The sequence below is a fragment of the Ranitomeya imitator genome, chromosome 5 (genome assembly GCF_032444005.1).
Source record: "Ranitomeya imitator isolate aRanImi1 chromosome 5, aRanImi1.pri, whole genome shotgun sequence".
NCBI lineage: Eukaryota > Metazoa > Chordata > Amphibia > Anura > Dendrobatidae > Ranitomeya > Ranitomeya imitator.
The window spans coordinates 414703574-414725681 of NC_091286.1; the positions used below are offsets into that span (position 1 = coordinate 414703574).

Sequence of the window (22108 nt, forward strand, 5' to 3'; positions counted from 1 at the left end):
AGAATTCTGGCATAAAACACCTTTATAAGTTGTAATATTTTGGGGCAACTAGGAAGTTGTGCAAAAATATTGCACAGCTGACATTTATATCTCATTCTTAACCAGCTATGCCAATATGGATATAGCATGGGCAGGGCATAGGTGAGACGGGGCTTAGCTTTACCAGCCTATCGAATTCATGATAAATTATGCCTCTTTAGTGATGTAAGTTACTCCAGAAATGTACTCCAGTTGCAGTCAAAGACAAAGTGAAAGGCCAGAATATGTTTCTCCCAGTAGTACACAATGGTTAACCTTTGTACCTTATTCATTAAGCAGTGTGCAACAGCTAAAGAATTAAACATATTGTTAAGACTAGGGTGCACAATGCTAGTCTTAATGACTCTGCCACTTAGTCTTTTCACATTTAGTCTCATATTTTTTTTATTTCATTCCCATTGCAGAATGAAAAAAGGGAAGCTTTGACCACGAATGTCTGGGTAGAAATGGTAAGTATGTAATATAATGATACATTGTAACAAGGTTTATCCTTTGTACCTTTTTGATGAATCTGTTCGGGGTTGTTAGTCATTGACTACAGTGACTTGTTATCCATTTTTATGTACTGGGATGTTGAATATTAACTGTATGTTCACATTAACCTTTATACCCATATATTAACCTCCACATATGATCCTAATGATCTTCCCTTTTACTTTTTTTATTAGCAATGGATAGATTATCGTCTGAGCTGGAAGCCTGAAGAACATGGTGGCATTGAAATCACACGTATTCCCTCCACCATGGTGTGGCTTCCAGATATTGGCCTAGAAAACAAGTTAGTGACATCCAACATCACTCAGAAGCATAAAACTGATGTGGATTGCGCCTCTTGATGCTTTGATTGATTCGTATAGTCATCAGAGCACAGTGACCATTAGGATTTAGAGTATAGTTAATGAACTTTAACACACAAGATGTTAGAAACACATTGTTTATAGATTTGTAACTTCTACAGCAGGGATTGTGGACTAATTAATTTTAGGAAGTGAATGAAATGGCCTGAAACAATGGGAAGCTTTAAAGAAGTAATCCCTATTCAGACACGTATGGTCTATTCGCATTACATGCCATAAAATTTGGACCCACCACTCATTATTACCATGGCCACCGGCAAATACAGCTCTTGTTAAAACCCTCCTACATTCTCTTTAAATGTTTCCAGGTCTAGTACACCATTGAAGGTGATTCCAAAATAAACCTACATACTCGTAGTAGCTTAAATGTCACTTAGCAAACATTTTAAACTGCATGAGAGGAATTATGACTAGAGATGAGCGAACATCGTCAGCTCCCTCCTTATTCGCCAAGCTGTAGCACTTACCGAAGAAGCTGCATCGGGAACCCCGATATCTGGAGCGCTCCGACAAGTGTCTGGCGCCGCAGCTGCAGTGTCGCCGCAGTGTAACAGTCACAACAAACAGGCTCTCCATGCATGTGCGGTGAGGTGACTGTCACACAGCCGTGACACATGCAGCTGTGGTGCCGAACAGCTGATCATCAGGAGCACTCCAGGTATCCGGGTTCTCGATGCAGCTTCTTCAGTAAGCACTACAGCTTGCCGAATAAGGAGGGACCTGACGATGTTCGCTCATCTCTAGTTATGACTGCATAGAAATTCCTTTATCATTGTGCTGCTACACAGATTTACCAATCAAGGTCCTGACAGCTTCAGCATGCCCCTGCACCAGATTGGATAGCTGAGCTGTCAGTAACTGCATCCCAGACAGATTGAGAGGTGGAATAGTGACACTCAGCTTCCCCCAGCGGACTGATTAAGGTGAACACCTAGCCTGGTTATACAAAGGGCTAGTCAGGTGCACGTAATCAGAACCTGTAGTTCTAGGATTTAATCTTAGCCTACCTACAGCGCTACAGTGTGCAAACATTAAAAGAAATATATAAAACGGCATTGCTATTGCCAACAATCCAGGTCAGTGCACAAACTCTACTTTTCTGGCTAGGTGCCCAAGATCTTTGCCACTTGAAACTGTATTGGCATCAACATGAAGCTGATACAATTAAATCCTGTGGTAAAGCAAAGAGACATGCCCTGCCTCACTACTTTCTGGCCAGTAACGGTATGTGCACACGTTGCGGATTCTCTGCTGATCCACAGCGTTTTTTGAGGTGCAGAAACGCTGCAGATCCGCAATTGATTTACAGTACAATGTAAATCAATGAGAAAAAAAAAATGCTGTGCACACTTTGCGGAAAATCCGCTGCGGAAACGTTGCGGTTTAAAAGAAGTAGCATGTCACTTCTTTTTTGTGGATCTGCAGCGTTTTTGTACCCATTCCATTATAGAAAACCACAGGGGTAAAAAACGCAGCAAATCCGCAAGAAAACTACAGCAAAAACGCACAAAAACCACTCTGGAACCGCACAAAAAATGCAACCAATCTGCAGGTGCGTTTTCTGCCAAGAGAGGCAGAATCCGCACCAGAAATTCCTAAGCCTAATCCGCAACGAGTGCACATAGCCTAAGGCTTCTTTCACACTTCCATCTTTACAATCTGCACAGGATCCGTCAAAAGGTTGAAATGACGGATCCTGTGCAGATTTTAAAAAACGGCTGCACTGGGCCTGTTTTTCTGACAGACTCGTCGAGGCTATGTGCACCTGTTTTGTATGCGTCTTCGCAGCGGTTTTCAAAAATTGACGGATTTCGACGGGAGCTCAAAGACGGAAGTGTGAAAGAGGTCTAAGCTGCAGGCTGCTGTAGGCTTATGGCCTACAATATATCAATATCCCGAGACAATTATATTACTGCATCTTGCCAACTGTGCCAGCTTGCTTTATGTTCTGCAGGGAAGAAGAGGATTTGGTCAGATTAGGTGAAAATAAACATTATTTTTGGGAGTATGTTGGGGAATGGCACACAGTTGACATTACTACTTTTTGAGGGAACACTTTAACAGAACACTAAGGGCTCCTTCTCACTTGCGAGAAATACGTGCGAGTCTTGCATGTTAAAACCAAGCTCTGGCACCAGCACTCCAGAGCGGAGCGTGCAGCTTCATGTGTTGCTAAGCATCCGCACGCTCAGCTTTGGAGTGCCGGCGCCAGAGCTTGGTTTTAACATGCAAGACTCGCACGTATTTCTCGCAAGTGAGAAAGAGCCCTAAGGGAGCATTAATAAATTCCATACTTTGCACTGACGAGGGTAATATTCCGAAACACAGTGTATGCAAATTGGGATTCTGGTTTGACTTTTATCTTAAGTCATATTGTAAGGCTCATTAAAGGGTCAATATTGACTTGTAGAATTACTACTTCCAATAGATGGCACTAGAATTCAAGTATTCTTCCTCACTGAAGAGACAAGTTGAATATTTATAATTCTCTAAGAGAGCTTTACTCACATCTGCATGTGTACAGTGAATCTCTTATCAAAGTGCAAAAGATGAAAATAGTCAAATACTGTATATAAGAAAATGTATTGTTGGAGATTTGCAGAATTAACTTGATTAACAGCAACTTCTTTTACATTTGTAGTGTAGATGGCATTTTTAACATTGCCCTATATACCAACACTTTGGTTTCTTATGATGGTTCCATGTACTGGCTTCCTCCTGCTATCTATCAAAGCAGTTGTCCTGTTGTTGTCACATATTTCCCCTTTGATTGGCAAAACTGCTCCATGGTGTTTCAGTAAGTATATGTCTGTATAGCTCTAATATCATTTTTTATAAATGCAGCTGAATTTATGAAATTGTAGATTAATTACACAGAGTGAGGGTAAAGTATATTTTGTCATTTTATATAAGAAACAAATAGTATGAGACAAAAACTAACATTTAAATAAACTAATAATGTGTTTTGTGTGTTGCGTGTTTCATAATGCGTAGTTACCAACATCCATGCTGGAATCTAAAGGGTACATTTGCACCACCCAATTTTGTGGCTTTAAACCACTGTTTAGAGTCGACCACTGACTGGTGGTCATTTAATAGCTTGCTTAAACGGGCAGACCACACTTTAGATGCAAACTGTCATAGATCATTTGTTTTCGAATAGGCTGCCATTGTTCTTGTTTAGACAGGATAATGTGATGCTGAGAATGATCATCTTTGTGCAGCACAAAAGATCATGTCAAATGATGATCAAGTGCATTGCAGCTGGTTTAGACTACATTATTGTTATGAAGCATGTGTTCCTAGGAACATTTGTTCACTATAATCTTGAAGTGTAATTGGACCTTTAGGTCCTCACCCAGAACCCCTAATTTGTGGGTGTAGTTTGCATAAATGCAGCCATTTTTTTGTTCTGAGACATTACCACATTTTTGGAATCCCATCCAAAATATTGGGACTGTCCCAGCAAATTCTGAACAATCGGCCTTGATACGTAATGTGTAAGAACAAATCCCTTGTATAAATGAGTCCACCTATAGCGGGGGGGGGACCTCAGGCCCCAGGGCTATTTACGGCCCTTGATGACCTTTTATCAGGCCCCCGAGCAGATTCTCAGGGACCGCATTCTTGGTCAGGGAGGTGTATTTTGATTACAACCAGCTCATTAATTTCTTCTTGCTCTGTTAGTACACATGCAGTGTTCATTACTGAGCACTGAAGGGCATGCAATGAAAGATTACATCCTGAAACCAGTGCCAGAGTCAGGATGTACTTTGTGGGCAGAGTTTGTACGGCCCCCGAAGGATGGTATAAATATCCAAATGGCCCTTCGCAGAAAAAAGATTCCTCACCCCTGATCTATAGGAACTAGTCTTTTATTTTTAACCCCTTAATGACAGCCAATACGTCTTTTAACTGACCTGAGATATAAGAGAATAGCATCTCCATACAGGTAACAATCCAGTAGCTGTCGGACGTACACTATAGCTGACAACTTGCTGCATCAGCCAAGATCAGTGTTTGCACCGTCCAAATCTGTTTATCCCCTTAGATGCTGCTGCCAATAGTGACTACATCATTATAAATCGTTAATAGACTGTGGGGCCTTCCTCCTAATCCCAATTGGTGCCCTCAGATCATGATTTTGTGGTCCTGATGTTTGCGATTGGCAATTCATGACAAAATTCTGGCCTAAGAGTCTGCCGGCTGTTGTAACCTGTTCAGAACTTAGAGACATTTTGGTGGTTAAAAAGGCACATTTTAATTTCTGTCATGTCACTTTGCATTAATTCCTGAAAAGCGCCTGAAGGGTTAATAAACTACCTGACAGAAGTTTTCAATATGTCAGGGGGTGCTGTTTTTAAAATGGTATCACTTTTGGGGGTTTCCAAATATATGGGACCCCTAAAGGCACTTTAAACATGGCTAAGTCTCTAAAAAAAAAATGTTGTAAATTTCCTTAAAAAAAATGAAAAATTACTGCTACATTTTTAAACCTCCTAAAATTCTAACAAAATAAAATAACATTTTACAGATGTTGCTGATGTAAAACAAACATGAGGGAAATTTTATTTATTAATGTTTTGCTGTGGTCTGACTATCTGGATTAAAGGGATAATCATTCAAAGTTTGAAAATCGCTAATTTTTTAACATTTTTCTCAAATTTCTGATATTTTTTGTAAATAAACACAAAACATATTGACCTAAATTTACCGTTGTCATAAAGTATAATGTGTCACGAAAAAACAATATCAAATTCACTGGGATTTGTTGAAGCGTTTCAGAGTTATTACCACATAAAGTGACACTGGTCAGATTTCAAAAATTTGGCTCCGTCACTAAGGGGTTAAATTATATGGAGTCTGGTAAAAAATATTAATGATAAAACATCTCAGACCAGTAAATATTCTGTAATGTTTCTTATATCTAAATGTGCTTTGATGCCTACAGTTATAATAACCTATATTATAGGACATGAGTATGGAGACAAACATGACATCACTACTCTCCAATATGTGTAATTTTATGCTATAACATATTCCATTTATTAAATATCACTCTTTACCCAGGTCCCAGACATACAACGCAAATGAGATTGAATTGCTCCTAACAGTGACAAACGGGGAGACCATAGAATGGATTGAAATAGACCCACAAGCATTTACAGGTACAAAGAAGTTTGGGTAATAAGGATGATTGAATATATGATAGACTCCAATTGTTTCCTCCTTCTACAGATTAATATTATCAGAGGTGCCATTTTATAAGAATTGCTGAGTGGTTGAGCAGCTTTGTGTATCTGGTCAGAGTTTCCTGTCTATGTGGCCTGTATGTGATGGTGTTCAATCTGTACAGAATTTGTAGCGATTACATTGAATTTCAGTAATAATGAACCCTTAGATTTCTTAAATTTTCTTCTTGTATAAATTTTGTTGAAATTCATTTCTGTAGAAAATGGGGAATGGGCAATAAAACACATGCCAGCCAAGAAGATCATAGACCATCGGCATACCCCAGATGACATCAATTATCAGGCGATCGTCTTCTATCTCATCATTCAAAGGAAGCCCCTCTTCTATATCATCAACATTATAGTCCCCTGTGTTCTCATTTCATTCGTTAGTGTTCTGGTTTACTTCCTCCCGGCCAAAGGTATCAGTCAATTTATTCTACTACCATGAAGAGTGTGACTATTTTAATTTAAAGGGAAACTGTCAGCAGATTTTGCCTCTATAAGATGTGGCCACTGCCTTTCAGGGCTTATCTACAGCATTCTATAATGCTGTAGATATGTCATGATCCGCTTAGTTTGTGGGATTAGGTAGTCCAGAGGTTAATCTGGAGGGCCTCACTCTGGGATTCTGGGAGGCTTCTTCTAGCCTCATTGTGGGGTCATTCCTCATCGCTTATACTTTAACCCTTGGCCGAGTGTGTGTGACCCTGTTGTGCCTGTGCCTGTGCTTTGTGCCTGTGCTACTTTATGCTTATAGAATCATAGAATGATAGAGCTGGAAGGGACCCCCTGGGTCATCCGGTCCAACCCCCTGCTCAACGCAGGATTCACTAAATCATCCCAGACAGTTGTCTGTCTCACCACCTCTCGTGGCAGATTGTTCCACTCATTGATCACCCTAACTGTCAAAAAGTTTTTCCTAATATCTAATCTGTGTCTCCTCCCATTCAGTTTCATCCCATTGCTTCGAGTCTTTCCTTGTGCAAATGAGAATAAAGATGATCCTTCTACAATGTGACAGCCCTTGGAATATTTGTAGATAGCTAGATGCAAGCTATGTAGATGCAAGCTAAGCATTCCCAAATCCTGCAATCGTTCCTCATAGGACATGGTTTGCAGACCAGTCACCATTCTGGTCGCTATTCTCTGAGCTTGTGGTGCCCAAAACTGGATACAGTATTCCAGATGAGATCTGACCAAAGAGGAGTAGAGGACAATAATGACTTTGTGTGATCTAGACTGTATGCTTCTGTTAATACATCCCAGAATTGCATTTGCATTTTTTGCTGCTGCATCACACTGCTGACTCATGTTCAGTTTATGATCTATTAGTATACCCAAGCCTTTTTCACATGTGCTGTTGCTTAGCCCTATGCCTCCCATTCTGTAAATGCTTTTTTCATTTTTATTGCCCAGATGTAGTACTTTGCATTTTTCCTTGTTAAAAACCATTCTGTTAGTTGCTGCCCACTGCTCCAGTTTATTTATATCTTTTTGAATCCTCTCTCTCTTCTCTAGTATTAGCTATCCCTCCTAGCTTTGTGTCATCAGCAAATTTAATTAGTGAACCCTCAATTTCGTCATCTAAATCATTGATAAAGATGTTGAACAATGCAGGGCCTAGGACAGAACCCTGTAGTACCCCACTTGAGACATTCTTCCAACTGGATGTGCAGCCATTTACGACCACTCTTTGGGTCCGATGACTAAGCCAGTTATGAATCCACCTAACAGTTGCCTTGTCCATTCCATACTTAGTCATTTTTTCAATAAGGATGGTGTCAGATACTTTGTCAAATGCTTTGCTGAAGTCAAGATATGCTATATCTACAGCATTTCCCTGATCCACCCAGTCAGTGATTCTGTCCTAGAAGGAAATTAAGTCAGTCTGACATGACTTTTCAGTTACAAACCCATGCTGACTTTGTTTAATCACTCCATTCTTATCTAGTTACTTACATAAATGTTGTTTAATAATTTGTTCAAAGATCTTTCCTGGTATGGAAGTCAGACTCAATGGCCTATAGTTCCCTAGGTCTACCTTCTTCCCCTTTTTGAAGATAGGAATGACATTTGCTCTTCTCCAGTCTTCTGGGACTTCTCCCGTTCTCCAATAATTTTCAAAGATTATGGAGAGTGGTTCAAAAATTTATTCTGCTATCACCTTCAGTACTCTGGGATGTAATTCATCTGGACCTGGAGACTTGAATTAATTTATGTTAACTAAGTGTTTCCTCACTATCTTTCTGTTTATAGATATCCTGTATTCTTCTACTCCTTTAACAGGACAGTGAAGATCAGTTGATGTTACATTACCTTTCTGAGAGAAAACAGATGCAAAATAGGAATTTATAAGTTCGGCCTTCTCAACATCCTTTCTTACAATTTCATCATTTTCATCCTGTAAAAATCCTATAGCATCTTTGACTTTTCTTTTACTTTTGACATATCCCCAAAATCCTTTTTTACTGCTTTTAACGTCTCTTGCAAGCCTTAATTCATTGTCAGCTTTAGCTAATCTGATTTGTAACCTGCAGGTTCTGCAGACAACATTATATTCTTCTTTAGATATGTCTCCCTCTTTCCATTTGATAAACATTGTCTGATTCTGTCCCTGTTAAGAGTTCTGCCTGTGCCTCCTGTACTGCGCTGTTATCTCCGTGTATGACTCCTTGCCTACGTTCTGACTATTCTCTGCTCACCTCTCCTGTAACACGCCACCCTCTCCGTGTATGACTCCTTGCCAACGTTCTGACTATTCTCTGCTCGCCCCTCCTGTACCGCGCCACCCTCTCCGTATATGACCCCTGTTTGTCCAACCTGAGTTCCCCTCTCCTTTACTCCAGGGTCCCAGTAGCATCCTGCACTCATCTCCAGCAGCAGGATGCTAAGTCTCGCCCCCTGTGGTCACATGATCGCAGGTCCTTCTGCTTTCTGCTATCCCTAGCATCCCCTCTCGCCACGATGCTCAGGTCCCGTCTGCCTGAGCTTTCCCCATGGCATCTGATCCTGGGCTCTCTGCAGTGTGGGTGAGTCACACTACTCAGCTGTGGCACTTCACTGGTGCTGACAGGATCCTGATAAGATAAGCCCCCGGTCCAACCTGAAAGATAAGAAAAATAAGTTATATTATACTCACCTGGGGGGGCGGTCCAGTGTGGTCCAGAGTCAATGGGTGTCGCAGGTCCTGCTTCTTCATCGCTCCCCACCATTGGCACTCTTGCACAGGTGTACTTCTCTACCCTGTTGTGGGCAGAGTAAACTACTGCAGTGTGCAGGTGCTGTGCCTCTCTGACCTTTCCCAGCACCTGTGCACTGCAGTACTTTACAGAGAAGTACGCCTGCACAGGAGCGCCAATGCCGGGGATTGATGGAGAAGCAGGAGGGCGGCATAACAAGAAGATGGGAGGCGCCGGGCCCGGACCTGTGATACCAATCGGACCAGACCGCCCTCCCAGGTGAGTATAATAAAACTTACTTTTCTTCACTTGCAGGTCAGACCGGGGGCTTATTTACAGCATTACAGAATGCTATAGATAAGCCCTGAAAGGCGGTGGCCGCACCTTATAGTGGCCAAATCAGCTGACAGATTTCCTTTAAGTTGTTTGTTTTTCAATTGTAGAAGTGTTATATGACATGTACGGCAAAAAAAACTAAAAAGTAGGTTAGCTATTGAAATGTAAAAAAAGGTGAAAGAATTGCAATTGGTTATAAAGAAGTATAAAAATAGAATCAAAGAAAAATGCAAGCAACTGTATTATTTCCCACATCTTAACTTTCTCTTTTTTTTAGCGGGTGGTCAGAAATGTACAGTATCCATTAATATCTTACTGGCTCAGACCGTATTTCTCTTCCTGATAGCCAAAAAAATTCCAGAAACCTCCACAGCTGTGCCACTTATAGTAAAGTAAGTGTAACCCCTTGTACAGTATATGTTATTTAGGTATACCACATATACTTGAGTATAAGCTGAGGCACCTAATTTTACCATAAAAAAACTGGGAAAACTTAATGATTTGAGTATAAGCCAGGTATGCTTTATCCCCTCAACCCTATACTGGTATACATGATTCCTCATCCCCATCATGGTCCGCACGTCTCCTCATCTTATCCTTGTATGCATGACTCCTCATCTCTATCCTGATCTGCACAGCTCCTCATCCCCATCCTTGTATTCATGGCTTTTCATCCATATCCTTGTATGCATAGCTCTTCATTCCTATCCTGGTCTGCATGGCACCTCATACCTATCCTTGTCTGCATGGCTTCTCATTCCTATCCTTGTATGGATGGCTCCTCATCCCTATCCTTGTATTCATGGCTCTTCATCTCTATCCTTGTATGTATAGCTCTTCATTCCCATCCTGGTATGCATGGCTCCTCATCCCTATCCTTATCTGCATGGCTCTTCATTCCTACCCTTGTATGCATGGCTCCTCATTCCTATTCTTGTGTGCATGGCTCCTCATTCCTATTCTTGTCTGCATGGCTCCTCATCCCTATCTTTGTATGATTGGCCCTTCATTCCTATCCTCGTATGCATTGCTCTTCATCGCTATCCTTGTGTGATTGGCCTCCATTCCAATCCTGGTATGCATGGCTCCCGTCAAACAAACAAAAAAAATAAACCATCCTACTTACCTTTTTGCACTTCCTCGCAGTGTCTTTTTTCGGTACATCATGGGCTGTTTTCAAGTAGAGCACAGCTGCCGGAATACTCACTGCTCTACACGCTGGGGCTACGTGCTTGTAGCGCAGTGAGTATTCATTGCTATTAAGTAGGGTGCATAGTGTCAGCTGCAGCTGGGCGGTCACATCTGCCCGCTACTTAAGAGAAATGAATATTCACTTCTCTCCACTCCTATGTATTTCTCTTGATATTTCTTTTAGTAGTACATCCATACATTTCCATCCTAGCTCAGCACTTCAGTTGAATGTGCCTTCAGATTATCTGATTATGCCCCAAATTAGCAAAAGTGCATATTGGTGTGGAGACATGTATTGTTTATCCTAAATCTTAAAAGCATGAGTTCAATTTCTAGAACTCTAGAACAGGGTCTGTATTTTTTATCTGAATTCTGAAATATTTAATTCTGAGTATTCCAAAGGTTCCCACACTGACCACTAAAGCACAAAAAAGAAGGCAACATTTCCTATTTTTAGCAGCTTGCTCTTCAGCTTTGCTGTTTTAGACTGGGGTAGAATAAGCAGAGTCATCTCATTGTACTGGTGGAGGTCTACATAAGTAGGACAGCAACACTATGTATGCAGCTTCCCTGACACTCCTTGGTCTCATTGTGAAGAGTGTATTTTATAACTTCTTGAATTTTTTAATAATCTATTACATTTCTCTGCCGCTGATCCCAATTACTTTCAACTGCCATAAAGCACACATTCTGCTGTACTGTCTATACAATCAATACAGAAAGAAAGTGTGTATCTTCAAATTGACTGCTCCCAGTAAGTATATGAAACTAAAAAACAATAGCTACAATGGTTAAAAGAATACTAAACACGTTATTTCTCTTCTACAAACTTATCATCTAATTAATGAAACTAAAATTAGATTAAAACATTCATGGTTAAATTTTATATGGAATATTATGATGCAAATCTTTAGATTTTAAAAAAATGTATATCCAATGATAACTACTGCTTAGTAAGTGTAATTTCTTTCTTTTCTAGGTATATAACATTTCTTATAGTGGTCACTATCACCATCGTACTTAATGCTGTTGTTGTTTTAAATATTTCTCTCCGCACCCCAAACACTCATAAGATGTCAAGCGGTGTAAGAGAGGTATGAGGCAGCACTTCTGCTATTGCTAGGGTGCAGGATATTCTGTTCTAGAAGTAGCTTCATGATCAAAAATAGATGATACAGTACAGAGTACGTGTGCGCTTTTGACCATTGGATGCGTTTTAAGGAAGCAGTCCCATTAAAAATTGTGTGGGCTACACCTAAGTGAATGTATATGTAGTGTAGTGTGGGGGCACTCATTTACTCACTGATTGCCATCTTTCTCAGTAACTAGAGCCGCTGGGAATCCTCTTCTGGGTCATATGATAGCTATTCCTATTTGCCAGATCACACTGTGCTCTATGTGTGAGCCGGAAGTCTTTTTTTTTACAATGACACTCTATAGATTTACAGCTTCCGGTTCACACATAGATCCCATCGGTGCTGAACGTCATAGAAGACAGCAATCGATGAGAATATTAATACACCTATACAACATACAGCCCTGGAAAAAATTAAGAGACCGCCAAATCAAAACCCTGCCATGGGCAGCCCAATCTCCAGACCTGAACACCATAGAAAACCTCTGGAATGTAATCAAGAGGATGATGGATAGTCACAAGTCATCAAACAAAGAAGAACTGCTTACATTTTTGCACCAGAAGCAGTGTGAAAGATTGGTGGAAAGCATGCCAAGACGCATGAAAGCTGGGATTAAAAATCATGATTATTCCACAAAATATTAATTTCTGAACTCTTCCTGAGTTAAAACATTAGTATCGTTGTTTCTAAATGATTATGAACTTGTTTTCCTTGCATTATTTGAGGTCTGAAAGCACTGTTCATTTTTTGGTAATTTGGACCATTTCTCCTTTTCAGAAAAAAACAAAAAACAAAATGTATTTTTGGAAATTCGGAGACATGTTGTTTGTAGTTTATAGAATAAAAGAACAATTTACATTTTACTCAAAAATATACCTATAAAGAGAAAAATCAGACAAACTGAACATTTTGCAGTGGTCTCTTAATTTTTGCCAGAGCTGTATACATTCACACAAGTTTAGCCCGTAAAAAAATTTATGAGAGTGTTTCTTTAAGAACAATTTGCATCTTTGAAGGTTTTTTTTTATTAAAAATTAAATTATGGAACTGTCTAGTTTAATGTTATGCCAATAAAAATGACTAATATAATGTTATTATTGGAACTTCTTACTTTTCAAGAACCAGTGTTCTGTTAAACATCCCTTGGTCTCATTTACATGAACATATTTTACCCAAATGGGACTGTTCTCATTCCACACTTAACAATCAAACTCTTCAAAGTTCGAAAGAACCAATTTTTTTTAAAGACACAGAGCTCTACAGTCCCCATACACATGAAATCAAAGCTGTCCAAACCCACTGATTTTGGCAGAACTGGCTGCCCATAATATACTGTATACAGGGGCCTCACGGTTGAGTAAAACTGTCAGGGGTCCACAGGTTACATCCTGAAAAATGCAATTAAATAAAGGTATGACACACCACCATTTTTTCACCTTTTTTGCACTAAATAAAGTTTAGATCCTCAATTAAAAGAGTTTTTTTTATTTAGGACACCCCTCACTAGAGGCTATCCTTACAGAGCACCCAGCTTATTTATGCATGACTTGCATCGGATATCATTTAGTACGTAATTTCCTGCAAGTTTTGTGCCACAAGAAAAATGTTTATAGAATATACATTATTTGCTTTTACTGATTCCTAGCTCTATAACTGATTACATTCTATTTCTTTTCTTGTTTTTGTACTCAGCTCTTCCTGAGAAAACTTCCACGACTTCTTAAAATGCACCTCCCCCAGAGTGACTCGGCCCCAGACCCTGGCCCGCTCATGCGTCGCAGCAGTTCACTTGGGCTTATAATAAAGGCTGACGAATACATGATGAGGAAGCCGATAAGCGAACTTATGTTTGAGAAGCAGAAGCAGAGAGACGGACTCATGAAGACTGTGTTAGAAAAAATTGGTACGTTTCCCTCAATTCAGCTACAAAATTATAATTATGAATCAAAGAATTTAGATCATATTATATATACAGATTTTTTATCTTTTAAATTAAGGCAAAGGAATAGGAAACGGCACTGTCCAAGACCTGATTCACAGCTTGAGTCAGGCTTCTCCTGAGATTCAAGACATGGTGGAAGCTTGCAACCACATCGCAAGGACCACCAGGGAAAAGAAGGAGTTTAAAAGTGTAAGTCTTCAAAATGTCCTGAAGAAGTACATTTCTTATGAAAGGATCTTTTAAAGCCTTGTGTTTTTGATTCACACGCATCTATTGAACATGAAGATGCCCCTTTGGATCTACTGGTGGCAGGGCCGGCTCCAGGTTTTTGAGGGCCCCGGGCGAAAGAGTCTCAGTGGGCCCCCCTTTAACACATACCACGATTCATGATCGCATATAAACACAGCCATGTAGTATATAGCACAGCCACTTAGCATATAACACAGCCATGTAGTATATAACAGCCCACATGGCATATAACACATTCACATAGTATATAGCACAGCCCATATAGTATATAGCACAGCCACATAGTATATAACATGGCCCATGTAGTTTATAGAACAGCCATCTAGTATATAGCACAGCCCATGTAACATATAACAGCCCATGTAATATATAACACGGCCCACGTAGTATATAGCACAGCCATGTAGTATATAGAGACACTTGCCCCATATAGTGCTGCACAAACGTTATGGCCCCATAGTTGCTCCATACAGACACTTCTCCCATATAGTGCTGCACAAACGTTATGGCCCCATAGAGACACTTGCCCCATATAGTGCTGCACAAACGTTATGGCCTCATAAGATGCTCCATACAGACACTTGCCCCATTTGCTGTTGCTGCGATAAAAAAAAAATCACATACTCACCTCTCCGTCACTCAGGCCCCCGGCACTTTCAATATTCACCTGTCCTCGTTCCAGCCGCCACTCCATCTTCTTTAGCGTCTTCTGCACTGATGCTCAGGCAGAGGGCACGCAGTAACCACGTCACCGCGCCCTCTGACCTGAGCGTCACTGCAGAGGACGTGGAAGACGGAGCGGCGGCTGGAACGATTAGCAGGTGAATATCACCCAGCGCTCCCCTCCCCGTTACTGGTGCTGTGCAGTCCCTGCTTCCTAGCGCCGGCAGCTTCTTCCTGTATTGAGCGGTCACCGTTACTGCTCATTACAGTAATAAATATGCGGCTCCACCCTTATGGGAGGTGGAGCCGCATATTCATTAATGTAATGAGCGGTACCATGTGACCGCTCAGTACAGGAAGAAGCTGGGGAGCCGGGGACCTGCAGGGACAGCGCCAGCCGCCAGGAGTAGGTGAGTATAATTAGACAGCCCCCGGCCACTCCCCTTCCCCTGCCGAGTCAGCTCCGTGATGTGCCGCTAGCTGAGGGCCCCTGGGGGAGCGGTGGTCCTAGGCACTGGCAGCTGCCTGCCCTTAACACTGGCCTTGCCCGGGTATGCCGGGTGCTGACACCGCCCATGTGCAAGAACAGCATATGGGCCCTTTGCATCTTAATATCAAATTGTAGTGCAAAATTCACCTGCATTGGAGGTGGAAATGTACCCCCTTACCCCTTGGGCTCCTGTGTTGCTGCACAGTCGGTGCCTATGATATATCCGACTCTGATCCATTTTGGAGACACACATTTTTATAGTCATCCAATAATGACCTGGTTTGCTCCATGGAACATGAAATATTCTGTGTGGTAGCACTGTTCTGCACAGGACTTCATTTGGTATTGAAAGTGCCTCATCAGGAACTTCCAGCATTTATCCCGCTATTCCTGTGCTACCAGTTACTTGAGAAATCACAACACTTTGTCATCAAGCACTGTAAGAACGGCTCAAATTTTTTTCATTAGTAAATGGCTGCATGTTATGGTTATTAAAGAAGATTTAATAATAATAATAATCTTTATTTTTATATAGCGCTAACATATTCCGCAGCGCTTTACAGTTTGCACACATTATCATCACGCTGTCCCCAATGGGGCTCACAATCTAAATTCCCAAAAGACTACCTCTCAGAGAAGACCAACACTATCTATCTCCTGTGTGTTAAAGTTCCACCATATATTATACTAGCCACCTTCTCTGAGAAGACCACCCCCCCCGGAAGACAGCATTTTAGTACAATTTTGGTTTGTCACCTCTAAGAAATGCCATTGTACTCACTGATGCTGTTAGTTGACCAACAAAACTATTTTCTGTTTTGTGGAACCAACCATTTTTACAACAGTTACAACCAGACGTGCCGCCATATTAGTTATCACTTTTCAATTATGCGCTCAACAACTGATTGCACAATTAACGATAAAATTAAATTTTTACCATCTGTGAAGCTATTTAAAAAATGACAAATAACAGGCTGCATGTCGACTACAGACATATGTAAAAATAACTCCTTAGCGCTCTTGACATGTCTGTCTACTAAATGCTTGTATTCCACATAAAAAAACATTCTGGATCCTTTTTTCTTAGAACATTGTAACGCTATTACCGACACCTTTCCATGGTTCCCCTTCCCCCTCTATGCAGGGATGCCGGCAAACTCATTTCCCTGGCCGCGCAGCAAGGTCCCCGGCGTGCTCCCTGTCTTCCTGATGTAGTGCGCTGTCCTCTACTCTTAATGGGGCATAGCACGCATTTAGTAATATGCCCCCAGCCAATGACTTGGAGGCTTTTAATAACAGAAGATGGCTCCCAGCCAATAGCTGGGAGGCATCCTGTATATAAGGCACACTCCCTTATAGGGCGGTACCAAGCAACACAGTAACTCATTAGGTAGTCTGGTATTCTACTAGTGAAGTTGTTAGGTCCCCTGGTCTTGATGTGGCCAGAGTTCTGAACCCAAAATCTCTGGTCCCTCTGAGGCCAATCCTGGATCCAAAGTCCCTGGTCCTTGCGAGGCCAGTCCTGGATCTGAAGTCACTGGTCCTTGTGCAGCCAGCCCTGGATCCGAAGTCCCTGATCCTTGTGTGGCCAGTCCTGAACCCTTAAGTCACTGGTCCTTGTGCGGCCAGTCCTGAACAAAAAGTCCCTAGTCCTAGTGCGGCCAGTGCCTGAACCTCATCCTCCTGTCCATATGTGGCCAGTCCCTGAATCAGTATCCAAGACCTGCGGTTTCAAATTAGCCCTGTCTAAGACTCCATGTCAGTAACCATTCTGCAGAAGGTCTGAGCCTAGTAGTCTGAACAGAGTCCATGTCCGTGTCAGTAACCATCCTACAAAGGATCCAGAACTTAGTAGTCTGAACAGAGTCCAAGCCCTTTCCGTGTCTGCGTGCCTTACCCTGGGGTCAGCAACTGCAATAACCAGGCCTGCCTAGGAGTGGTACTTGGTGGCTACTTGCAGCCAAGCCTGGCTCCACCATCAAGTGCTCCAGGGGACACCTGGAAGCCACTTAGATACACCCCTCCTAGGTAGGCTCAGCCCCATGGCACAGTGGGTCTGTAAACCACGTGCACCACCTGCGTGCATGACAAACTCTATGTTCTGACATTCATCTGCTATTCCTCCTCTAGAAAATTGACAACAGGGTATTATCCTTCACCTAGTCAAAGGATTTGTTCTTACACAATCTTATAATGTCATCACTGTGTAATGCTGGTGGGTCTGGATCCACTGGTCCAGGGGCCAGGCTTATCCTGGAGAGGCATGACTAAGTGTTTACCAGGTCTTCACTAGGGCTTCTGATGGTGAGGTTAAGCTGGGCTGCTAGACACCAGGCACCACTCCAGGGCAATCCTTGAGACTGCAGCAGCTGATTGGAGGGTAAGAGGCGAAGGTACAAGGTACAGGAGAGCGAGAGAGAGACGTAATCAGACGGTCCGAGGTCAGGGAAGGAAGCACAGGATCAGATTACAAAGCCGATAATATAAACAGGAGACCAAACAGTCCATATAAACAGGACACTAGCAGAAGAACTAAGTAGGAATCAATGTTCAGGCAGAGAGTGGTCTGAGTAGCTGTCTAATATAGATCCTTCTGGCCCGAGATAGTCCAGGGAACCTAATCTCTGCAGGATACAGCAGGGTTAAATTCCTGCAGAGACCGGACATGTCCCCTAAAGTCAAATGGAAACCACTTGTAGAAGCAGCACTGTAGAGGAGTGCTGCAGAAGGCAAACTCAGTGAGATGGCCAGAAACGAGAAGCCATGCAGTGACCATGGTGAGTAGGGTGGCGCTGAAGATGCATGCGAATTACCACTGTGACACATTGATTGGTCAATGTCAATGTTTAGGGACACAAATTCTACTGATATCACTGAGTTATGAATTAAGTCATACATTTTAGGAGGTACAGAGAAATTGACACAATTTTCTTAGAGTCATAAGAAAAGATGTCCTAGTTTCGTTATTATATTGGGAATATAATTAGAGATGAGAGGATCACTTTGTGCAACCTCTCGCTTTGTCAGTGCTTTGCGGCAGTGTACAGGAGCTACACAAATATCCATATCTTTCTTTATCCCAGGCTCAGCATATGATTAGCCAGGCTGGCGAGACGTCACCTGTGCACCACATGCTGCACAAATGATGTCATGCACGTCAGCAAATCAAACACCACGCACGTCGAGGAATCCAGAAGCATAAGAAAATTGAACTACTCCTGTCCACAGCCAGAAAGCACTGACTTGGACAATGGAAAGGGGCTGCGAAAAGTGATCTGCTCATCTCTAAATATAACCATTTTCTAGGACAGACATGACATGACAGCTACAAGGTCTCCTTTAAGAAATAAAGTCTGTGGCAAGATTACTTTTCATGATATAACAATTTGGTCATTGATAATTGTTTTTGTTTGTAGGAGAATGAGGAGTGGATTTTAATTGGTCGAGTAATAGACAGAGTCTGTTTCTTGATCATGTTCTCACTGTTTATACTGGGGTCCATTGGTACCTTCATGGCTGGTCACTACAATCAAGCACCATCACAACCTTTCCCTGGGGATCCTAAACTCTATCTGCCACTATTGGAAGGATCTACTTGAAAATATTACTACAGAATTGGAAGACATCTGCTCATAAGCCTTGCTATGAGTCGACCTTCTGGACTTGCAGTTCTGTACCTGCTATAGTCTATGAACCTTTCGACCTACAATATTGATAGGCAGGGTTATCCCTCCAAGTGGTTAGGAGATGCATTGGCTGCATGTTCTTGATGTGTCACAGAGACTATGCATCTGTTTGTAGTGGAAAAAGGATAATGGCTTAAATCACTAAGGGCTGAAAGTTTTATCTGGACGTGGTGGTCCTGATGCTCAGAGAATTCAGAACATCTAAATAAGCTTTTATATTTGTGCAGGTTCATTACTATGATTACATTTGAATGGAAAAATGCTGGTTAGAAATGCATAGAAAAAATCACTGTGACACCTTTACATTGAGTTTGTGACTAGTAAGAGAGTGTCCTATTTAATGCAATGTAATATGTTTGATTTGATAATCATGGTGAGAAGTTATCTTTATGAAATTGAGAAGAAAAATATGTTTTTTTTAATTTCTTGCGTTTTTGTGTGTGTGAGTACTACTGCAAAACCGATTGTTTGCACATTAAAAATAGCTTTATCAAGTGGCATGTTACAACTACCCCAATGGCAGCATTGGCAGATCAGTTACATATGTAGCAAAGAGTGCTATTCTTTTCTTACTAAGTAAAAGCTGAATGGATCCAGATACACCCAACTGTCATGGCCCCATACTCGTTGACTGAATCTGCCCATGTCGACAGGTTCAGCCAACAGTCTAATGTGTACGGGACACCTTAACATTCCTCTAATAGATTATGTCGGCGAAGATAATGATATCTCAGATTTCTGACTGCCAAATCTTTTGTTCTCTAAGAGATAAGTCCCCGTAGAGGAGTCTGGCAACAGATCTCTCATAGAAAAAAGAGAGCATATGGCAGAGCACGAGGAGTCTGGTGGGAGAGCCAACCCATCATTTGTCCAACAGCTATATAAAGTCTATAGGAGCTTTAGTCATTGGGGTGCGTCGGGCTCTATTGGGATGCATTGTACAATGGAGGCATCTCAGCATTATGGCTTTTGTAGACATGGACAAAACCTAAGAAAATGAAAACTGTGAACTTATTGGTGTTAAGGCCCACCCCAACATCTATATGTTGGACTAATTTGAGTAAATGTGCTTCATTCTTTCTACTTGAACTGCTGTTTATCTTAGAAACTCACATACATGCGCTAAATATCTATATACAGTGGGGCAAAAAAGTATTTAGTCAGTCAGCAATAGTGCAAGTTCCACCACTTAAAAAGATGAGAGGCGTCTGTAATTTACATCATAGGTAGACCTCAACTATGGGAGACAAACTGAGAAAAAAAAATCCAGAAAATCACATTGTCTGTTTTTTTAACATTTTATTTGCATATTATGGTGGAAAATAAGTATTTGGTCAGAAACAAAATTTCATCTCAATACTTTGTAATATATCCTTTGTTGGCAATGACAGAGGTCAAACGTTTTCTGTAAGTCTTCACAAGGTTGCCACACACTGTTGTTGGTATGTTGGCCCATTCCTCCATGCAGATCTCCTCTAGAGCAGTGATGTTTTTGGCTTTTCGCTTGGCAACACGGACTTTCAACTCCCTCCAAAGGTTTTCTATAGGGTTGAGATCTGGAGACTGGCTAGGCCACTCCAGGACCTTGAAATGCTTCTTACGAAGCCACTCCTTCGTTGCCCTGGCGGTGTGCTTTGGATCATTGTCATGTTGAAAGACCCAGCCACGTTTCATCTTCAATGCCCTTGCTGATGGAAGGAGGTTTGCACTCAAAATCTCACGATACATGGCCCCATTCATTCTTTCATGTACCCGGATCAGTCGTCCTGGCCCCTTTGCAGAGAAACAGCCCCAAAGCATGATGTTTCCACCACCATGCTTTACAGTAGGTATGGTGTTTGATGGATGCAACTCAGTATTCTTTTTCCTCCAAACACGACGAGTTGTGTTTCTACCAAACAGTTCCAGTTTGGTTTCATCAGACCATAGGACATTCTCCCAAAACTCCTCTGGATCATCCAAATGCTCTCTAGCAAACTTCAGACGGGCCCGGACATGTACTGGCTTAAGCAGTGGGACACGTCTGGAACTGCAGGATCTGAGTCCATGGTGGCGTAGTGTGTTACTTATGGTAGGCCTTGTTACATTGGTCCCAGCTCTCTGCAGTTCATTCACTAGGTCCCCCCGCGTGGTTCTGGGATTTTTGCTCACCGTTCTTGTGATCATTCTGACCCCACGGGGTGGGATTTTGCGTGGAGCCCCAGATCAAGGGAGATTATCAGTGGTCTTGTATGTCTTCCATTTTCTAATTATTGCTCCCACTGTTGATTTCTTCACTCCAAGCTGGTTGGCTATTGCAGATTCAGTCTTCCCAGCCTGGTGCAGGGCTACAATTTTGTTTCTGGTGTCCTTTGACAGCTCTTTGGTCTTCACCATAGTGGAGTTTGGAGTCAGACTGTTTGAGGGTGTGCACAGGTGTCTTTTTATACTGATAACAAGTTTAAACAGGTGCCATTACTACAGGTAATGAGTGGAGGAAAGAGGAGACTCTTAAAGAAGAAGTTACAGGTCTGTGAGAGCCAGAAATCTTGATTGTTTGTTTCTGACCAAATACTTATTTTCCACCATAATATGCAAATAAAATGTTAAAAAAAACAGACAATGTGATTTTCTGGATTTTTTTTTCTCAGTTTGTCTCCCATAGTTGAGGTCTACCTATGATGTAAATTACAGACGCCTCTCATCTTTTTAAGTGGTGGAACTTGCACTATTGCTGACTGACTAAATACTTTTTTGCCCCACTGTATGATACAAGAGTGGGAAAAGCACTTGGCACGTGAGCTGTTATGAACGATCCATGGCTATGGTAAGGACTAATGAATTATGAGCAATGTCTGAGATGTGATGCAGCTGGATTAGGACTTATTATTTTTATTATATTTACTTGTATCAAATATGTCTTATATAATATGAATTAAGATGATCAGAAAAGTTACTGTATGTATTGATTAGGGGCCACAGTGCAAGGATAGCCCTGTAGTCGCTCCATATTCAGGACTTGAGAGGGTTAGAGCTCAGACACCCATTGATCACAAAGTGATGCCACATTCTAGCTGTTTCAGATGACAAATCTTTTTAAATAAGAGATATAAATTAAACTCGGATA

At 41.6% G+C, this 22108-nt stretch overlaps 1 protein-coding gene across 1 annotated transcript; it reads left to right on the top strand.

Moving 5' to 3' along the window:
• Positions 1-331: 331 nt before the first annotated feature.
• CHRNG (cholinergic receptor nicotinic gamma subunit) lies at positions 332-20122 on the top strand. Its single transcript, XM_069768035.1, has 10 exons — positions 332-488; positions 708-817; positions 3538-3693; positions 5967-6064; positions 6349-6549; positions 9923-10037; positions 11816-11930; positions 13665-13875; positions 13970-14103; positions 18733-20122. The coding sequence occupies exons 1-10, from the start codon at positions 486-488 to the stop codon at positions 18913-18915; spliced, it is 1326 nt and encodes a 441-aa protein (XP_069624136.1). The 5' UTR covers positions 332-485; the 3' UTR covers positions 18916-20122.
• The last annotated feature ends 1986 nt before the right edge of the window (positions 20123-22108 follow it).